Here is a 20410-nt window from a genome sequence, read left to right on the forward strand (position 1 = left end):
AAGACAGAGGACGTGGAAATACAAGGGACAAGAGCCTTGGGGTGAACTAACCCACAGCTGCAAAGTGCATCAGGATGGGAGGACCATGCATGGCCAGAGAGCTGCAGCCCCACGGCTGCCTCCTGGCCCCTGTGCTGCCTGTGGCTGCTCAGCTCCTCTCCCCAGGTCCATCCACTCCCAGGCTGCTGTGCTCAAAGCCAGATCAGCTCTGAAATACAGATGCTGCCCAAGTGCAAAGTGTAATTACTATTTATCCTTGCATTTACTGACACTGTTTTGCTCTGGTTACTTGCATGTCTTCATGTATAATGACAGGAGCAGCTACTTACCAGCACAAAAGTGCAGTCTGAGCTGGGAAAGACTAAGCCAGCAGCTGTGCTGCCCTTCTGTGTTAAAAATAGCTTTTATTCACTTCTCTGTTAACTCTTCCCCTCTGGTTCCTGAAGATGCTCCAGCTCCTGAGAGATCTCCTAAGGAATGAGGGTGAATAGGAGATGGTAATGTTCCACTTCAAGATGCTGAGCAGAAGCTGATTTTAGCATCTCCAGGTGCCCACATTAATAAAATCATCAGACTCAATGCTGGATCCATTGGTCACCAGTGCAGGTGAGCTCACTAGGGATCTCAAGGCTGGAGGCAACTCTGGTGGCATTCACAGTACGAATCAGTCAAGGAGCACAGGCAGAACCCTGAAGTTCAGAAAAGCAAACTTGCAGCTCTTCAAGGAGTTAGTCAAGAGGGCACCCTGGAAAACAGTGCTCAGAGACAAAGGAGCAGAACAGAGCTGGCAGATCTTTAAGGACACTGTCCATGGAATGCAAGAGATCTTGATCCCCAGGCATAAGAAATCTAGCAAGGAAGGGAAGAAGCCAGGTTAAAGAAAACATACCACCCCTGTGAGCAAGTCTGGTGAGCTGGTAACAACAGATGAGGAGAAAGCTGAGGTTCTCAAGAACTTTTTTTCCTCAGTCTTCACTGACAACTTTTCTCTCAGCACCTCTCAAGTTAAATAAACCACAGAATGTGGGCCATTCCCACTGCCTGTGAAGATCAGGAACCTGAACATACATAAGTCTATGGGACCTGATGAGGTGCATCCCGGAATCCCAAAAGAATGGCAGATGTAGTTGCCAAGCCACTCCCCATGATCTTTAAGAAGTAATGGCAGTCAGTGGTGACTGGAAGAAAGGACACTTAACACCCATTTTTAAAAAGGGTAGTAAGGACTCTGGGAACTACCAGCCTGTCAGCCTCACCTCTGTGCCTGGGAAGATCATGGAGCAGATTCTCCCAGAAGGTCTGATAAGGCCCATGGTGGACAGGAAGGTGATCCAAGACAGACAGCATTGTAGTGAAATGAGGCAACCAGGTGCCACTAATTGCCAGGCAGTGGGCATGAGCTTGTGTTAAGCCCACCTGTGCCTGATTAGGGCGGGTCCCAACTGCGCATGAGCAGGACCAGGGGCCAATAAAAGGTGAGGCTCACAGGCTCAGCTCATGCTGGAACTCACAACCTCGGCATGCTTGGCTTTAACTGCTTCTTTCAGCACTGAGGCTTTGAGGAGTCTCGAACCCACAGCCTCACCCTGATGGCAACGAGCTCTAGTGGAGCAATGAAGGTAGTGAGTGCAGTGCTGAAAGAAGCACTTAAAGCCAAGCGTGCCAAGGTTGTGAGTTCCAGCATGAGCTGAGCCTGTGCTTCAAGCCTCACCTTTTATTGGCCCCCTAATCCTGCTCATGCGCAATGGGGGCCCGCCCTAATCAGGCACAGGTGGGCTTAACACAAGCTCATGCCCACTGCCTGGCAATTAGTGGCACCTGGTTGCCTCATTTCACTACACAGCATGGCTTCACTTAGGACAAATCCTGCCTGACAAACCCAGTGGCTTTCTATGGTAGGGTAACTACATCAGTGGACAAAGGGCAACCTATGGATGTGATCTGTTTGGACTTCTGCAAGGCCTTTGACACGGCCCCCCACAATTTCTTATGGACTTGGAAAGATGCAAATTTGATGAGTGGACTGTTCAGAGGATAAGGAATGGGCTGGATGGATGCATCCAGTGGGTAGTGGTCAACAGCTCAAAGTCCAGATGGAGACCAGTGACAAGTGGTGTCCCTCAGGTGTAGAGAAGCATTGTCAACCAGGTGCCTTGAGCTGCCAAAGAGTGGGTGTGAGTCCACCTGTGCCTGATTAGGACAGGCCCCTATTGGGCATGAGCAAGACCAGGGGGCCAATAAAGGTGGGACACACACCCACAGAAGGCACCTCAGCTCACTCTGGTGCAAGGCATGGAGAGGCCAGCAGCTCGTCGAGCCTCTGGAGCAAGAAAGGCTCTTCCCGCTACACTTCTACCCTGGAAGTGCTGTGTGGTGGCTGGAGTCCTGGAAGAGACCAGCAGCTCGTCGAGCTTCAGGAGCAAGAATGGCTCCTCCCGCTACACTCAGGGGTCTGTTCTGGGGCCTGTACTGTTAAATATTTTTATGAACAATATAGACAGCAGGATCGAGTGCACCATCAGCAAGTTTGCAGAGAGGTGCTGTCAATAAGCCAGAGGGATGGGATGTGATCCAGAAGGACATGGACAAAATGGAGAGGTGGGCCCAGGTGAACCTCATGAAGTTCAGCAAGACCAAGTGCAGGGTCCTGTACCTGGGTCAGGACAATCTGCACTATCAGTACAGGATGGGGGATGAAGTTTTAGAAAGCAGCCCTGCAGAAAAGGACTTTGGGGTGCTGGTGGATGAGAAGCTGGACATGAGCCAGTGGGCACACTTGCAGCCCAGAAGGCAAATCACATCCTGGGCTGCATCAAATGAAGCGTGGCCAGGAGATGGAGAGAGGTGATTCTGGCACTTGGCTCTGCTCTGGTAAGGCCTCACCTGGAGTGTTGCATCCAAAATGGAGCCCTCGGTGTAGGGAGGACGTGGATCTGATGGAGTGGGTCCAGAATAAGGTCACAAAAATGATCAGGGGGCTGGAACACCTCTCCTATGAAGCCAGGCTGAGGGAGCTGGGGTTGTTCAGCCTGGAGAGAAAAGAAGGCTACAGGGAGACCTAAAAGTGACCTTCCAGTGTCTGACTGGGGCCTTCAGGAAGGCTGGAGAGGGAGTGTTTGCAAAGGTCTGTAATGAGAGGATGAGGGGCAATGGTTTTGAATTAGAGAACAGTAGATTTAGGTTGAATGTTAGGGAAAAGTTGTTTACCATGAGGGTAGTGGAAAAATGGAACAGGTTGCCCAGGGGAAGGCAGTTGAGGCATCATCCCTGGAGATATTCAAGATGAGGCTTGAGAAGGCTCTGAGCAGCCTGACCTAGTTGAGGGTGTCCCTCAGGGGGGTTGGACTGGATGACCCTTGACGTTACCTTCCAACCCAAATTATTCCATGATTCTCTGACTCTGCAGGGCCTCCTTCCAGTGCTGTTGTGTGCCAATGAGCACAGCAAGGGAACCACCACCTGCTCCAGAACCCAGCTGGAACATGCAGAGAGGGTGGAGCAAGTAGCTGGGAAGCTGCTTATAAAATACTTCTTCCTTCAGGTGGATTTTGGTTTGCTGTCACAGTTCAACACTGGGCTTGCAATAAACCAAATGACAGATGCTCTCTATTAGTCCCCCTCCCTGATAGAGAAAGGAGAGAGAATAAGGGAGAGAGACTTACGGGTTGGAAACTAAACTACACAGCTTTAATGAAACAGTCATGATAAAAAGGAAAAATTATTAAATATATACAAATATACAGAAAAATGATACCATGTTCCTCCCATTTCCCCCAGTAATATTCACTGCAGAGCAGCCCTGGGAAGCAAACAGAGACAGAGGCAAAGAAGGGGAAGGGGCTTGGCCCTCAGGATCCCTCAAATTTATTCCAAGTATGATGCATATGGGATGGAATACTCTGTTTTGTCAATTTTGGTCATTTGTCTTGTCCACTTCTCCCTAAAGGAGGGTTGGAGGTGTGACCCCTTTACTCCCTTTCTCTTTCTGGAGCATAAGATACTCCTCAAAACTGAGCAGTGGCCTTGGTTCTGCACACCAGCCTCTTGCTGTAACTATAAACATGGAGTGTTATCAGTCCTAGAAGCAGACACTGACTGAGAAACTTGCTGTTAATTTCAGCAAGTGCAGCTACTTACCAGAGATTTAGCTGAAAGCAAAGTTGTAAGACAGAAAATTAACTCTATCCTGGCGCAAACCAGAACATCAGTTCTGCTTCTCTAGGATTAGATGAGAGTAACTGAGGTGAAAGGGGAAAATTAAATGTACACATTTTTTTTTTTGTAGGAATTTTTTAAGCAGTTAGGATTTGAAACCACCCAGCACGGGGTGGCTGGCTGGACCAGCACAGGGACTGTCCTCTCTCTGCAGTGCCAGTTCTTGCTCAGGGCTGCTCCTTGTTTTCAAAATACTTGGAAAAAAAACCAAACTACAAACCACAAAAAGGACAACAAAATAACCCTGAAAAAACCACAGGGACTTGCTGGATGTTGAGAGGTTGCAAGGACCAGGTCATGGTCCTGCAAACGTGGAAAGCAGAGTTCTGTGAGTGACAGAGAGATGAGGTTCCAGAAGCATGCTGTTGGTTGAAAAAAGGGGATTGAAAACTGAAATAGAATTAATGGAAATCTGAAAGGAAGTTTGATTTAACTTATTTCTATTCCCTTTTGGCTGAACCTGCACAAGTTAAGGCATGGTGCCCTGAAGGCCAGCAGTAGGGTGAGCTGCTTCATGGCTCAGGACAGGTTTCCTGAAGATCTTTGCCTAAAGATGCTAGAAGGTTGCCTCTGGGGCTGAGCAGTATTTCCTGATAGCCCTAGCCCAGCCCTGAAATTCCTCAGTAATTCACACAAAACCACACAAAAGCTTGCTTCTAGTTATTTCTGTATTATTTCTGTTTTCATTTACTTCTGTAAGTGAAACCCTTATGTGCTCTTGGCTGTGGGTCAGCACTTAAAAGTGTGATCCAACTGGCCAACCCCGAAGGGAATTTTTAAAAAGCAGATATTTAATTTTACACCTATCTACCTACACTCTCAGAAAAATACCTAACAGTTTCAAGTAACAAACCTCAAATAGCAAAACCACGTACCTCTGTACTTCACACTCCGTGGTGAGGGAGCTGGTGTGCTCGTGGCTGGGTCCTGGTTCCGAGCAGCATCAGCTCCTCTCGTTATTTCTCTCCGTGCCCCTTCTGTGTTGCAGCACCTACGGGGAGCTCACCAACTGCACGGCGCTGATCGCCGAGAGGCTCGACTGCTACTGGCCCAACCACCTGGTGGACGAGTTCTTCGTGGCCATCCACAAGCAATACTTCAGGAACTGCTCGCCCTCCGGCCGGGCCCTGCGTGACCCCCCCAGCGGGGTCCTCTGCCCCTTCATCTTCCTGCCCATCCTCATCACCCTGCTGATGACTGCACTGGTAGTGTGGAGGAGCAAACGCAGCGAGGGCATCATGTAGGGGCAGTGCTGCTGCTGGTGCAGGGGAGGGGTGGCAGGACCCTCCCTGGAACGTGCCCATTTATTTTTTTTATTTTTGGAAGCCCCTGGCAGAGGAGCATCACTGGGGGTACCAAGCCCCAGAGGCAGAGAGGTCAGTGGCACTGCTCCTCCCTCATCGGTACCCTCTGGCAGTTCACCAGCAGTTTCCAAATAAATATGAGATTTAGGACTCAGTTGTTGGCTGATCTAGGATGCCCGTGGCCATCTGGGGCTGCCTGGTGGTGGGGTACCAGGGAGCAGGATTTGCCCTGGGCATTGGCACAGTCACTGCTTTGGCTCTGCTCAGCACTTCCCAGATGCTTCCCCCCCCAGCACCACGTGCCAAGAGAGGAAAAATTATAAAGGAAAAAAAATAAAATAAAAAAAAAGGGTGGAGGCCCCACAGTACCGGAGGTGTTGGCAGGCATCACTGCAAGCCTGTTGTGTTTGGGCACAAATCTGGACATGAAACCACCACAGCTTTCTCTTCCTGGCTTTTTTTTTCCCCCCCCCCCATGCCAGGAAAGGTATCTTCTACCCCAGCACAAGAACAAAGCCTGGGAAATGGGGAGCAGTGGATGAAGGTTGGCAGCAAAAGCTGATGGCAGCAGTGGTGGACTTGGCAGTGCCCTGGGGCTCACAAGCAACAGGAATAAGGTGCTTTTCCTACCTAAATAAATATAAACCAGGTGCCTGTCTCAGGTGTGGATCCTCAGCGTTTGCCCCCTCCATGAAGGCTGGGGTCTCCATGGACTGAGTCCCATCCCACCCTCCCTTCCCCCCCCAGACACCCCCATTTCTGCCCTTTCTGGACTCTGTGGTCCCAGGAACCCCCCCAGTAGTCCCAGGGGTGGGCTGGGGGGGCTGACTGAGCAATGTCTGCCCCTCCAAAGCAGTGGGAGCCCTGAGGGTCCCTGGGTAGGGGTGGGCAGGTCAGGGGCCCTCCCTTTCACGAGAGTCTGAGAGTGAGATTGGTCCCTCAGTGGGGAACACTCAGCCCTCTGCCCAGCCCACCCTGAGTCCTGCCCAGTCCTGGCTCCTGTTGCTCTTCCACAACACTGCAGCACTTTTCTCCTTTGCCATTTGATATTTGGGGCCTTCTTTTTGGGAACAGTTGAATAACTAATAAAAAGCAAATAAATAAAAATCAGAACCCAGGGCTCCAGAGACTGGCTCCCTACAGCCAGGAAGAGCTGAAGAGGCTTTCTGGAAGTTGGCTTCCTGCCCAGGATAAAAACGTATGAACAAAAAACCCATGAAAAAAGCAGCAGGTTGTTCCTAAGGCTGCATGGGAGTTATCAAAGCCCATTTGTGCAGAAGCACTGTTTGCTTATGTGCCTCCAGCCACTGCCCATCCAGAAGGGAAGGGGACACTGAGTGGCCTTCTGACACTGCAGGGGTCCATGGGGTTGCAGATGGCAGTGAGCTCCCTGTCAGATTCTGGCTGTCTGTAACCCCCAGAGGGCCCTGGCTTAGGGCTCTGATGATCAGTGGAAACTGAGGGTGGCTGACAGAATATGGATTAACTGCATCTATACAATTATACATAAATATACAAATATACACATTTTAAAAATATATACATATATATACACACACACACAAAAACTGGGCATACTTTCCAAGCTTTCTTTTTTGTAAGTGATTTATTCCTTACTTTCCCTGACATTGCTATTTTGGCAGCAGAGATGCCTCAACTGCAGTTGCCTGCTTAAAATAACATGCTGATCTATGTTTCATTTTAAATAGACACAGTGGCAACACTATCTAAAGAAGCTCACAGTAGGGCTCTGTCCTGCATGCCAGTCTCAGAATTTTGTTTCCCTGCTTTCCTAGAGCTCCAGTAATGCTTACAGATGCCTGGGATTCTGTAAGGGAAAAGGCAACAGTGAAACCTTACGAAGCAAGGCTGCACAGTGCTTAAAATTTGCAACTCTGCTCTGCCACAGCGATGGAGAAAATTTTGATTTCCTTCAGTGTTTGCAGAGGAACAGCAGGAAAGAATAAATCACAATCATTCAGGGGGATAAAGAATCAACAACCAACACCTAAGCATTACACACGCTTGCTCTGTATATGAAACCACACGTACTTTTATTTCTATGGTTGATCTATTTGTAAAAGCTTGAAATGGTTCCATTGCACCTCCTCTGCATGATCCCATCAGTGAAATGTGTCTCAGTCTTTGGGGCTACACCACTGCCTCCTGCTTGGCATCCCCAGGCACAGGGGCACGACGGGCAGCAGACTCCTGATGGCATTTGCTCTGAAGTGGTTTGTGAGGTACATGCTACTCTCCTCTGAAGGATCTCTGCTTGCACACACAGCTTGATACACAGCTACTTACAGGAAAGGCAATTAGAGAATCACATCCTTCAAAAAAATCAAGGCGTGCACGAGTGTTTGAAAGAGGGGGCAGTGTGTTATTCTCCTCAGCTGTGTCATCAGTCGTTCCCTTCCAGTGCAGAAGTTTGAAGAACACCATGAGATATTCTCCAGGTAACAGTGCTTGAATTTACCTTCATCAGATCGAAGGGTCTGATGCTCCCTCATCACATCCCAGATTGGAAAGCCAAAGGCAGATATCTTCTTACAAGAAAAATCTTCCTTTCATTACATTTTTACAGAAATATGTATTATAGATATATAATTTTACTAATACTACACACTTATTGAAGTTATGAATTAGCTGGTATTTCTTTTAGCTATTTCACACAATTAATAGAAACAAAAAATACTGTAGCCCAAACAGAAGCTGAAAATAACAATGTAAACATTCCAAACATGTGACAAAAACATACTTACATTAAGTATCAATAATTTCAATGCTAGAATTAGAATTTCATTTAGCACTTGCATTCTGTCAAGCTCTAAGCATTAGTCGAATGACTCACGGAAAAAGTATTGTTTCTGCTCATCAAAGGCAACACTATTGTGATTTGGTTCACAGGAGACCATTTTATTGCCAACTTGAAGTGTTCCAAAAACACAGTAACTCTTCTGTTTGGTTGGTTGATTTTTCTTTCCCCCCTCCAAACGAGGCAAGAGTTAAAAAAAGTGTAATGACATTTTCAATAGTGATTTCTTTTATATTCTCAAGTATATCTCATCAATAGGATATACAGTTCAGTACAGTTCAGAAGAGTAAACATTTTTTAAAGTAAGCAAACAACTTTTTCAACCAACATATACAATTTCTTGCTGTATTTATGCTGAACTCTCCTTTTACCTTGGACAAGTTATGAAGTTAGGTTTTTTTCTTCGGTACAACATGGACACAGGACTAGTACAATCCAGGCTGGTTTGGTTGTTGTTGAAGTTGAGAACAACTCTCGTGTGGAAGCCATGGTCCTGCCATCCATTTCCCTTCATCATCTTGCATAGTGCCTAATGTAATCTTCAACTTTATTTCGAAAGTCCTCCTAGAGGGAAGCACAGTCAGAATTATCCCAAGTGCCAGAGAGGGACTCACCCAGCACTAAAGCAGTGGGGAACTCCCACGTCAGCCCCCTGGGGGTCACATTTCCATCAAGGGTGAGGCTGCCTCTCTCCCTGAGACCCCAGCACACATTTCCAACACCACGTGTGAGGGCTGAGGTGACAGCTCAAGTTCTTGCAAGCAGATGTCCGTGCTCTACCAGTCCCTCTGCACTGAAAAAATGAATTTGCCATCACCACCTCCCAACACAGGCACAGAGAGGGCTGGAGGAGGGGTCCCAGAAGAGGCACAGCAAACCCCCAGCCATGGTTTCAGAGCAGGAAGGGAAGTGGCCTCACTGGATGTAAGAGCCAAAGCTGTGACAGGAGCTGTTACAAAAACTTTGTGCCTTCAACAGCTCTGTCTCAAATACTCATTCTGCTCTCCCCAGTAACTGCACAGTATCACAGCCAGCACATGATTAACTACACAATGAATCATTTGACATTTATTGTGGCCTAGAGAATAATAAAAAAAAAATTACTACTTAAGTCAATCATTTCTTAAAGGGATTCAAGGAGAACCTTTTTACACCCATAGCCCTCCACAGAAAAGTAGTTTAAAAAGCACAGAGACACTGAGCAAGAGCAATTCTGACATACTTTCCTCATTTGATACTTTTCCAGCTGGGATGCCAGGCAGATGCCACATTCCTGTAATGTTATCCTGAGTCTGAACCTTGCCTCATGCATTTACAGTCTGTTACTAAATATGTTCAACACAAACACATCAAGTGGCCTGTGCTCCAGATTTAAATGGGGGTTCACAGCAAAGTGCTTTTTGCTTGATTTCCAGCTCTGAGTTTTGGAAGCTGGCTAGAATATAAAAACCATATACATACAACAGATTAAGAGGGTTTGAATGCCACATCCTGGTGTGTAGAGCTGCCCAGAGACCACAGGAGCTCTGAAATCCTGTGCCCAACAAGTCAAGGCTCTTCTTTTACCAGGAAGGACACAACATCTCATTGCCATGACCTGGGGTAGTGCAACAAGGTGCAGTCCTGCTTTAAACAACATACCCTGCCAGAGAGAGAGGCACCAGGTCTGCCAGTACATAAACATTGCCCCTTGAATCCACTCTGAATGTTCTGGTACAGCCCACTCAGCAAGGAGCTAAATAAAATGAAATTTACAGACAGAGCAGCAGGTCCTGAATTTAAAATAATAGCTGTTTATATTAGGTTTTTTTACTTATTAACAGCAGATAAAGCTGAGCCCAACAATATGCACCATGACTTTGTGCTGGTACTGCTAAAAAAGTCTGAAAAGTGGTGAGTAGTCATTATTAACTGTAAAGCTTGTTTTAAAACCAGGAAGAGAGTTGTCTTCCCTTGCAGAGGCACGGAGTAACTCACCATATATTTCATATTACAGAATAAGATACTTAAAAATGGAACAGAAATCATCTGAGCTAAAATGTCCCCTCTCCAACCTAACTTTGCCTGCTGCTAGCTTGACTTCATCAGCTGTGTGTCCCTCTTCCTTAAAATGGGGAAGGAAAATCTGGATTTCCCTCGTGCCTTCATAAGCATTTAGCATTCCACTGCCATTTAAGACTATTACCTATCATATCAGACCAGAATAAAGCAGCAATACAGCCTTTTGCTACTGCAAGCCTTAGAATGCATTTACATTTCCTTGGCCCCAACACCACACTTTAAACACTTCCTGATCAGCTCCCTTTATGATGGATTCATTTCTTCTAGTGAGCTTATCAGCAAAAGGATACAGGTTATCTCATGGCTAAAGTCACAAACCAAAGGATCAAAGAAGAACCACAGTCCATCAGCAATGTTAACTGTGACTTCTTTTTCCACTTGCAAAAGTGCATCCCAGAGATGTCCACAAACTACATGCAAAGTGCTCTGAATCTCGAAGAAGTCAAATCTCAAAGAAAAAACAGTTACCAGCCAAAAATATCATAGCTGTGGAAATATATGTATATATATTTTAATAATTAAACACCACTAATGGCTCTTCTCAGGAAAGGTACAGATTTGTGCTTTGGAAGAAGCAAAAGCAGAGAGCATAAATTACAGGCATCCATTACAGGAAATTGTTGTAAGATCCATAACACTCGGCACTGGGCAGTGGAGCTCAAGTGAGGAGCACTGACTGCTAACAGAAACCAACTCTTCAGGGCTACAGAAATCCCTTTCCTCCTCAAAGTCAGGCTACCTGAACTTCTTAGGAGGAAGGAGCAGCTTCTTAGGCACAATACAGCACCTGCTAAAGGCAATACTCTTGTGTAGTGACTTAGTTCTACAAGCACACTCGTTTCCATGCTTATGCAACAAACTGCATGCTAAGAAAGTAATGCTACAGAGTGAATCCTGTCTTAATTTTAACTCAAATTTGAGATACCAGGCAACTTCAATCCTTTGGTGACAGATATGATAGCTGAGTATCACATTAAAGTGTTTTTGCAGTAACTACTTATAAACACCATTAAAGTGTAAAACAGTATTAAAGTGTTGCCCAGATTTCAGGCTACCTCTGGCAAGAAAAATCTCTAGGTACCTTGAGTGTTTTAACATACCACACAAAATTAAGCCTTTTTAATTTGTTTTCAGCTCTGATATCTTGATGCAAACTATAACAATTACTCATAATGGCAAATAATGCCAGAAACCTCTCACTTACTGGTTATGATGGTTATTTACAGTATTATGGACTGATCACTTGCAGCAGTAACACTTGCTGTCAGCCTGCTCTTAGGCACTCAAAACATTAGAGAGTATCAGTCACAACCCTGCATCAGATCCACAGAACATTCTGGACCCTCCTCCTCTTGTGGCCCTCTAGGAGACAGGTCACTAGAAGAAGCTGGGCAAATACCCCAGGACATGGAATAGGGCCAGCCACAACTTCAGTGTATCTATAGTATCCAGGTGAAGTATGGGCAGCTCAGAGCATCCTCCACTGTTTCACCCATACCTTTATGAAGTTTTAAAATGGGAAGACAAGCTCTCAACACTGACTTAACAGAAGAAGGACCTCAGTGGAGAAGGAGTGCTCCAGAAATCCATGCCATCACTTAAGCTGATTTGCCAGATGATGGAACTGACATCGTTGGCAAGAATCATTGACAGGATACATGTTGCATGTGAACTTGGCTGCTGAACAGGAGGTTCTCATCCCATAGCTGTAATACTCTATCCTCACATGCCATATGGCTTAACATTTCCTTATTAACAAAGTGCACTTTTCTGTGTGCACTGTTTACTTGCAGTACTGAATAATTAGAAGGAGAAAAATTAATTAGAGCAGGACATACTCTGCACTTTGAAGAGAGGCATATGAAATTACACTTGGAAAGAAGAGGGACTCATTTCACAGGGAGGGGAGCTGGAGATGCATTTTTCACCTGCATGGATCCTATCATCCCATAGTGGGTACCTGCCCTCATACTCCCTAGGACATCAAGCAATGCAGCTTTACCGTCTTTTAACTTTCCTTTGAAGAAAGATCCTAAGTGCAGGACTACTAGAAAGATGGCTAGAAGGAATGTTGTGCAAAACACCAGCTCATGCTAAAAGAAACAAACTACCCACTTGAATGGAGGTTCTTTCTCAGATTCTTCCTGTGGAAAACTCCAAGGAACTGTACCCAACCCCAACTCTGTATTAGTGCCCTGAGCCCCAACCATCCTTTGATGCCAAGGCAGACACTGGTGAGAAAAAGTTTATCACATGCCACGGTTTCCTTCTTGAGAAGGAGAGCCAGTGGTTCACCTGATTTCCTGCTTCCCTTCCTTCACCTGGCATTCTGGAAGGATTCCGCCTGTTCCTCTGCCTGTGGTCCTGATCCGTGCCAGCCCATATCTGTGTGTTCCTGCTTCCAGTTCCTGACTGCTGCTGACTCCAGGAGTCCAGCCTAGACTTTCCCAAGGCTGCCCTGCAGCCTTGGTGGTGATGTAAGAGTTGTTGGGGGAGAAGGGGGTAGGAATGTGGTTTCCATTTTCCTGTATATTTGTATATATTTAGTAATTTTTCCTATTTATCATTACTGTTTCATTACAGTTGTGTAGTTTAGTTTCCAACCCATAAGTCTGTCTCCCTTATTCTCTCTCCTTTCTTTATCAAGGAGGAGAGAGAGATTAATAGAGAGCGTCTGTTACTCGGTTTAATTGCCAGGCCAGTGTTAAACCATGACAGGGTGAGGCTTGAGTGGCAAAGCCGGCTAACATGCAGTAACAGACAAACCCGAGCAATGCCGAGGCTGCGGGTTCGAGACTCCTCAAAGCCTCACCCTGTCGGCGATGAGCTCTAGTGGAGCAATGAAGGTAGTGCGGTGCTGAAAGAAGCAGTTAAAGCCAAGCAAGCCGAGGTTGTGAGTTCCAGCGTGAGCTGAGGTTGTGAGTTTGAGCCTTACCTTCTGATGGTATTCTGCTCGGAGGTCACGTTCGACTGACCATTAGCAGTGGCAAGGAGCACAAGCAACGTGAGGAAGCCAGCAAATGCAGCAGCGCTCCGGCCATGGGCGCCTGCTCCACACAATGCCATCCCCCACCACCACCACTGCTGCCACCACCAGCCCTCCGCACCGCTGCCTGAAGAGCACGGCTGGACTGGCAGCGCTTTCCCCGCAGCGCTGCCCTGTGCGGCGGCGGCCCCGGCCCCCAGCATGGGGGCCGCCACGGTGTGCCGGAGCGTTGCTGCGTTCGCCGGCTTCCTCACGTTGCTCGTGCTCCTCGCCACTGCTAATGGTCAGTCGAAGGTGACCTCCGAGCAGAAAACCATCAGTGGTCCTTCGAGCCAGAAACGAACCAGCGACTTAAGGCCCAGGACATCTTTGGTTGCTTTGGCATCGGGATTGTTTGCCACACAGGTCAGGCAGTTGCTGACATACCTCTCCCTTACAGCTGACAAGAGTCATTTCCATGGGCTAGTAGTTCCAGAGTCAAGAGGTTTACTGCTGGAAATTCATATCAATGGCCATTTGTGTGTCTGCCAGTACACTCATCCAGCTGATGGTGGTGCTTGCTTTGCCCAGAGGGGCTTCTGCCATATCCAGCTGGACCTGGATCACATCCCACTGTGAGCTTGGCCAGAAGCACAGCTGCCTGCCTCTAGGCTGAGGTAGTTTCCTATGTCATCAGTCATCAGGGCAAAGACAGATGATGAAGGAGTAGAGAGCTGACTGCTACTGTGACCTTTTATTACAGAGACACTGATTCTGTAACACATGAAATGTCATCAGAAACCCAGCCAGCCATTAAGCCCTGCCAGGCCATCAGTGAGTGCTGGAAATAGACCCAGAAGAGCTGTTCAAAGGGAATACTAATTTTAAAGTACCATCACTTGATCTTCACCAACCCCACTGTACAGTATGAGCTTCACAAATTTCAAGACAGAAGAGAGATGGACCAAGAGGCAAACAAAACTCTGGAGATGTGGTAAGGAGGAATGAGCCTTGGGTTTCTGTCCAGAAGGACCTGATGCCTTTTCTTGTCCAGGGCAGAAGAAAACACAGATGTGACTGGAGAGGTCTGTGCCTGGTGCTAAGCCAGGAGACAGACTCCTCTGTGCCAAATGGAGTGGTGTGATTTAGAGACCTAACTTAGACACTGGTCTTGTAGGAAGTACAGGAAACTGAAGCTCAGACAACACCAGCTTCCCCTTAGCACAGTGGCCATATCATCACACAGGATGGACAATACAAGTATCAGATTATACAATTCAACAAACGTCTTAAAAAAAAAAAAAAAGGTATTTCATGATCAGCAAATGTAAGCAAATAAACAAAGCAAAGCATCATAACTCTAAGTATACTACAGAAGAGCACAACAGGCCCTCTCCCAGCTCCAGCCAGGTACAAGAGGTACAGATGAGCCCAGACTCAGCTCTGCTGAGACCAAGGACCCCAATACCCTGCCCCTCATGTCATCCCTAGAGCCCCCAGGCTGCAGCATGTCCCCGTCCCCACCTCCAGTCCCTGACCTATCCCAGTCCTCACCCTGGATAAGCAAGAATCTGACTGAAGTTCAACTTTGAAGGTGCTCAGTTCTCAAACCCAGGTTTGAGAAGAAACCACCTAAAGCAGAAGAATTTCTATAATTTTGGAGCAGACCCAAAGCAGTTTTGCTGTGACCTATGGGAGGTGAGAGGGCCAGAAGAGTGATGTGTGAGTAGCCCTGTGGGAAGTAGTGGACCAAGGCAGAGCAACAGATGTCATCTACCAGGACCTGTGCAAAACATTTGACACTGTCCCATGTGACACTCTGATCTCTAAACTGGAACAGTATGAATTCAATGGATGAACCATTCTTTGGAGAAGGAACTGGATGGGTGGCTGCACCCAAAGAGTTGTGATCAATGGCTCAATGTCCAATGTGTTCCAGCTCAATGTCTGCCCAAATACATCAAATTCAAGCAACTTAAATGATTTCATGGTTTTCCTGTGTATTGTGTGTTCTTATAAGACAGTGTATGTGCAGTGATTTGCATTATGAAAATATTAGAAAGCAAATCTGTACCTAATTAACTTTAGATTAAAAACTGCTGACTAAAGTAAAATTAAAACAATTCCCTTAATTCCCATCTGATGAGCTTCTTGTCTTAAAAACACCACACCGAAATGAGATTTAAAAATACAACAGACTATAAGAAGTTGTTACTACAAGATATTTTACACTGAAGGCCTTAACAACCCCAGTACCTGGCCAGAGTGGTAATTCATCACAAAATATGTATCTGAGCACTTGGGAGAGGGCATGTAGACAATTATGGAAACAGAAGGAAAAAAACCCACAAAACCCCAGAAGAAAATCATGGTCTGCAATCTGTAAAAGCATATTGAGGCACGCACTCAAGAATTAAATACCAAAAACTGGGGTTTGATCAGATTTGGCATCTCTAAAATAGAGAGCTTTATTTCTTCAATAATTTATACTACACAGAGTTATACTGACTGTCTATTATTGTTTATTATTGAGCTTTTAATGTGAAAAAGAAAGACCTGCTCAGTTTTTGTATGAAAAGGCAAAAGAGTAAACCACCTCAATCATGACTACAACAACACAGCTACTAAGACAAACTCTTTCTGATCCACTTGCATGCTTAGATTTAAAATTCTGTAAAATTCAAATGGGGAAAAAAGGTAAAAATCCTCAATTGCTCCTGCTCTTCCCTCTTTTGTTTTGAAGAAAATAACAACATGATAATAAAAAAGGACTATTCTTACAGAATACTATTTTAGTTCAAAGTTTATCAGCAAGGTTAAACTCTAAACAATTTCTGCCTGGACCTTATTCATGGTTTTGCTTAAAAGGTTTGCAAAAGGCATCTTCCAAGCACCAGGAGCCAAGCAATATTCAGATGACATTACTCATCTCCAGTCAAAGATTTAGGAGGAGGATATAATAACCCAGTCAATTTATACATTAGCCCTGTGAACTGTATTTAAAGCACCCTTTTCTGCCTTCTCTATCTTGCAGGAAATAATGAGCACTCACACCCATCAATCCCCCACACCCACTGCCATTTAAAAAGGAGTTGAATGAGACTTTTGAGTGATACAAAAATCTCAAGTATAAGGTGTTTTTCCAATTCAAGTTCCCACTTTGCTATAATTTCCCTGTCATTGTTTTATTTAGCTCAGCCTCTACACAATTTGAAGAAATGTCCAAGCTCTGTAATTAAATTTTACTTCCATTTAGAAAGAAGCAGGTGGGGGATGAAAAACCTACCTACAGAGGTATCTCCTACAGCCTCCTGTGCCTGGCAGATGCAGTCAAAACTGCAGTGATTTTCACAGCCCATCTTCTGCACTTCAGATTTTAAACACTGTTTCTAGACATCAAGCAATTATGATATTGCCAAATGATCAGAAAATACTTTAGTAGATCTCTTTGGTAGCTAAGTCCTAAGGGGAAAAAATGGTGACATCTTTCTGTGAGGAGAATACAGTCCCAACAGCATCCCAATTGCCTGCCACCCACCCACCCCCCAATCCCTTCCATAAAACACTGCACTGGTTTTACTGTGACTATTTGAAAAACAGTGACACTGTGGGGAAGAAGGAAAACACTAAGTTTTGGACCTTTTTTCCCAAAAAATTGTCCCCCTACATTTAGGTAGGTTGCAGAATTGATGTGATCCCTGCTCTGGGCAGGAGTTGAAGATGCACTGTGAATACAGAGCACAACATCATCACACTGAACACAAAGCAGCACATCCATTTGCTGCAGATGCTCAGACATTCAGTAAGAACCAGATCCCTCACATTTCTACAAACTTTTTACAGCTTGCCAATGAAGCACAGATGAAAAAAAAAAAAAGCAGTCTCTGAAGTTATTGCATGAAGAAAGGGCTACTGATAATGAGGCAGTGTGAAAGCTGTCAGGGTAGCCCCAGATAACTACATCTAAATCCCATTTTTGCAAAGGTGAGGGGACTGAGTCTGCTGAAAAGGGCAAAGCAGCTTCCCTGGATCATTGCTCCCTGGATGAAATAGAGTGTGGGTGTCAACACTCTTGACACATCTGCCTTTTAGCTTAAGGAGCAACTTGGCTGGAGGCAGACCATGGAGACTTTTGTGAGTCCTCTGGTCCTACAGCCACGGTGCCAAGTGACTCAAGTTTTGCCCTGGCTCTGACCAGTTGTCTTATTAACATCTATGATTTTGACCAGGTTGCTGAAAACAAAGCAAACCTCCTGGGAATTAAACCAGGAAGCAGGGAGATAGCTCTGTCACTGAGGCTGGTGTCAGGCACAGCAGTCACCTTGTCAGCACAGATGCTGGAAAGGGTTATAAGGAGTCCTTTAAGAAAATTACCTGAAACATCTCAATTACACTGATATTAACTTTCCCTCTGCTGCAAGTGCACTTCTACCCATGAAGATGCCACTTGCTCTCCAGAGAGGGTATGTCCTCGGGATCTGAGACCTTAATGGATAAATTATAAGTGCAGAGGAAATGGGAGCTGCCTGAATCTGGCAAGTGGGTTTTGACAAGTCATCCTCTACTGCAGTCAAATGATGTTCAAATGACCCTGACTGGGCAGGTCAAAATATAGGGACCTCAGATCAGAGAGGACAGACTCCTTGTTTGCATTCAACAGTCCTCCCCTATGTTTTCATTTTAAAGCCATGAATTTTTCTGAAGAACGCAAAGCAAAAGCTTTCCTTTCAAGCCACTAATTGACATCTGCATTTCTTCCATATTTCTATCATTACCTAAGCAAGTCAAACCATCTGCAAAAGCTTAATCAACTTTGTTGAACCTAAAAGAAGCTGCATACAAAAAAATGTTATGAAAGATGTATACTGATTTCTATAAATATTTTTAGCATGACAGAAGTAATGTTTTCCCTATTTACATCTGTTAGTACAATTAGCAGCTGTGCTGTTGCTCATTTGCATGCATCATTTAATGTGAAAAAGCTTTGAAGGCTGTAACATGGAACATAAAATGGGAAGGCAATCCAAGAAAAAACCCTGCATAGTTCTCTACATTCAAGAAAACTGCAGAAAACCAAAGTATGTATTCTACTGTGGCTGCCACAATTGCAGTGAGAACAACAAACACCAAACAGGGTGGCTGGGTGTGGAGAGGAAGTGTTTACTGCAATAAACATGGAGATAAATAAATGAAATGAGTCACAGGGCAAATTCTTATGAAAAGATGTTTTTGGACTGGAATGGTACTGCTGATCTTAACAAGACAGTTAAGCTGTAATCACAGTAATAAAACCCCATAGTAAAAACTAAACAAAACCAAAAAAAACCCCCACACATCCAGTTTGAAATTCTTTTAGGCTAAATTCTTCTGTAGTGTGGTAAAAGCTTGAAAAAACAAGGTTAATGCAATAGGTTAAGCTCTTCCCCCAAGAAGCTCCTTCTGCTGCTTACCCACATAAACCATGCATGTGGCACCCACAACCACTCAATGCAGACTGGAGACCTCTGGTTTGAAACAAATGGCTTGAAAAGGCTTTTAGGGCAATGAAGATGCTGAGGCTCTGGCTTAGGTTTCTTCCCTGCCTTTCCAATCCAGAGCTTTGGAGTTCTAGGAAAAGCAAAGGCAGTGACATACACACTGTTGGCTATTGCCCTGCTGGTGTTTTGATGTGTCACAGAGATATGCATGAAATCAAATCAGTGCATGGAGCAGATGACACCTGAGAAGTAGCAATTTATGTCAGGAAAATGAGGCTGATCCAAGTTCTGGATCAGTTATGAGTACTGCAAGATCCCTTACAAATAAGGAAAAATGTTTTCTAACTCAGAGATGACAGGTTTGTCTGGTCAAGGGTGAACATGTACTTCACCTCATAAGACACTTTGTGGATACTTTTAATTAGACCAATTCTTCTCTGTTTAGGTTAGGGTTATCAGGGAATAAGGTACTTGATTCAGTATCTAGGAATAAATGTGACTATTTTATTTGAAGAACATGAAACAAACCCTCACACTTTCATCATGTCACAATTTTGTACTGTTAGAAATAAAAATCACTGCTCTTGAACATGTTCAGAAACAGCTACTTCCTAGTAGGAGAAGAGACTTCAGAATGTCAAGTGCTGCTGCAGGAATATCAGTCTGAACAAGGGAATAAGGTTAAGTGGGAAACTTTGTACCAGACACAGACAAAGCCAGATCCCAGACCATGAGAAAGTCAACATGATTAAGTGAAACAGCACAGTGAGGACAAGACTATGCTAATTCAAGCAACATGTTTACTCAAATATTCTACAATGCAAACAAGCTAAAAAACAAGAGCCTGATAAAGCCAGCCTGAAGCAAACATAATGAGGGGAAGATAGGGGCATGCCACCTCATGTCAGCTCTAATGATATTCCTCTCCTGACAAGTACTAAACAGCCTTTCTCGTGCCTTCCTTGAGCTAAGAGCCAGCTGCATCAACCAAGCTGACAAAGTCCAGAACTAACAAGCTGAAGATGAAAACATATAAATTTATATCTTAAATTTTTGAACCCCAATCACAAATCAAAAGCCTGTGGAGACCCCAGAGGTGCAGATTTATCCTGGTAGCTCAGAGTCTCTCTGGAAGATCAGTGGCAGGAAATGCACAAAGAATGGGTCAAGGATGGAGACAACTGTCCTGGGTGTATAAATCTGCTGTGTGCTTACAGTACAAAAGGTAGCACTTAAAAGAAAGTTGAGGTTGGCATTCCAGGCTGGAATGCTTAAAGAGACTGTAATGATGACACAGCAAAGCGGTGACATACTTCTAGTATTACGTCCCAGTGTTAAAGGCTCTGGGACAACCATTTGAGATAGCTGGTAAAATAATAACAACAAACAAAGTAAAGAACAGAGAAAGGTAGTAAAGGCATCCAGTTATAGCTTACCTTTGTGTCCTTGCACATTTGTTTTGCAGAGACTAACTGGACCATCCCATACAATGAACTGTCTGAACAACTGTTCTGAAAACTGACCTACTGCAACTACAGATGAGGCACCAGGAAACCCAGCAAAGATCCAA

At 45.1% G+C, this 20410-nt stretch overlaps 2 protein-coding genes across 5 annotated transcripts in view; one reads left to right on the forward strand and one right to left on the reverse strand.

The window, feature by feature from the left end:
• Positions 1–6164, forward strand: part of RAMP1 (receptor activity modifying protein 1) — a 29230-nt gene extending 23066 nt beyond the window's left edge. Inside the window, exon 3 of the mRNA XM_030454283.1 lies at positions 5204–6164. Within this exon, the coding sequence (XP_030310143.1) occupies positions 5204–5459 (256 nt within the window). The 3' untranslated portion in view covers positions 5460–6164. The remainder of the gene's footprint in view (positions 1–5203) is intronic.
• A 1384-nt stretch (positions 6165–7548) lies between these two features.
• UBE2F (ubiquitin conjugating enzyme E2 F (putative)) overlaps positions 7549–20410 on the reverse strand; it is a 64745-nt gene continuing 51883 nt past the window's right edge. For all 4 annotated transcript variants that reach the window (XM_030454561.1, XM_030454562.1, XM_030454560.1 and 1 more), the window contains one exon: positions 7549–8901. In XM_030454561.1, the coding sequence (XP_030310421.1) occupies positions 8851–8901 (51 nt within the window). In that variant the 3' untranslated portion in view covers positions 7549–8850. The remainder of the gene's footprint in view (positions 8902–20410) is intronic.

This window comes from Calypte anna, chromosome 7 (assembly GCF_003957555.1).
Source record: "Calypte anna isolate BGI_N300 chromosome 7, bCalAnn1_v1.p, whole genome shotgun sequence".
Classification (NCBI taxonomy): Eukaryota; Metazoa; Chordata; class Aves; order Apodiformes; family Trochilidae; genus Calypte; species Calypte anna.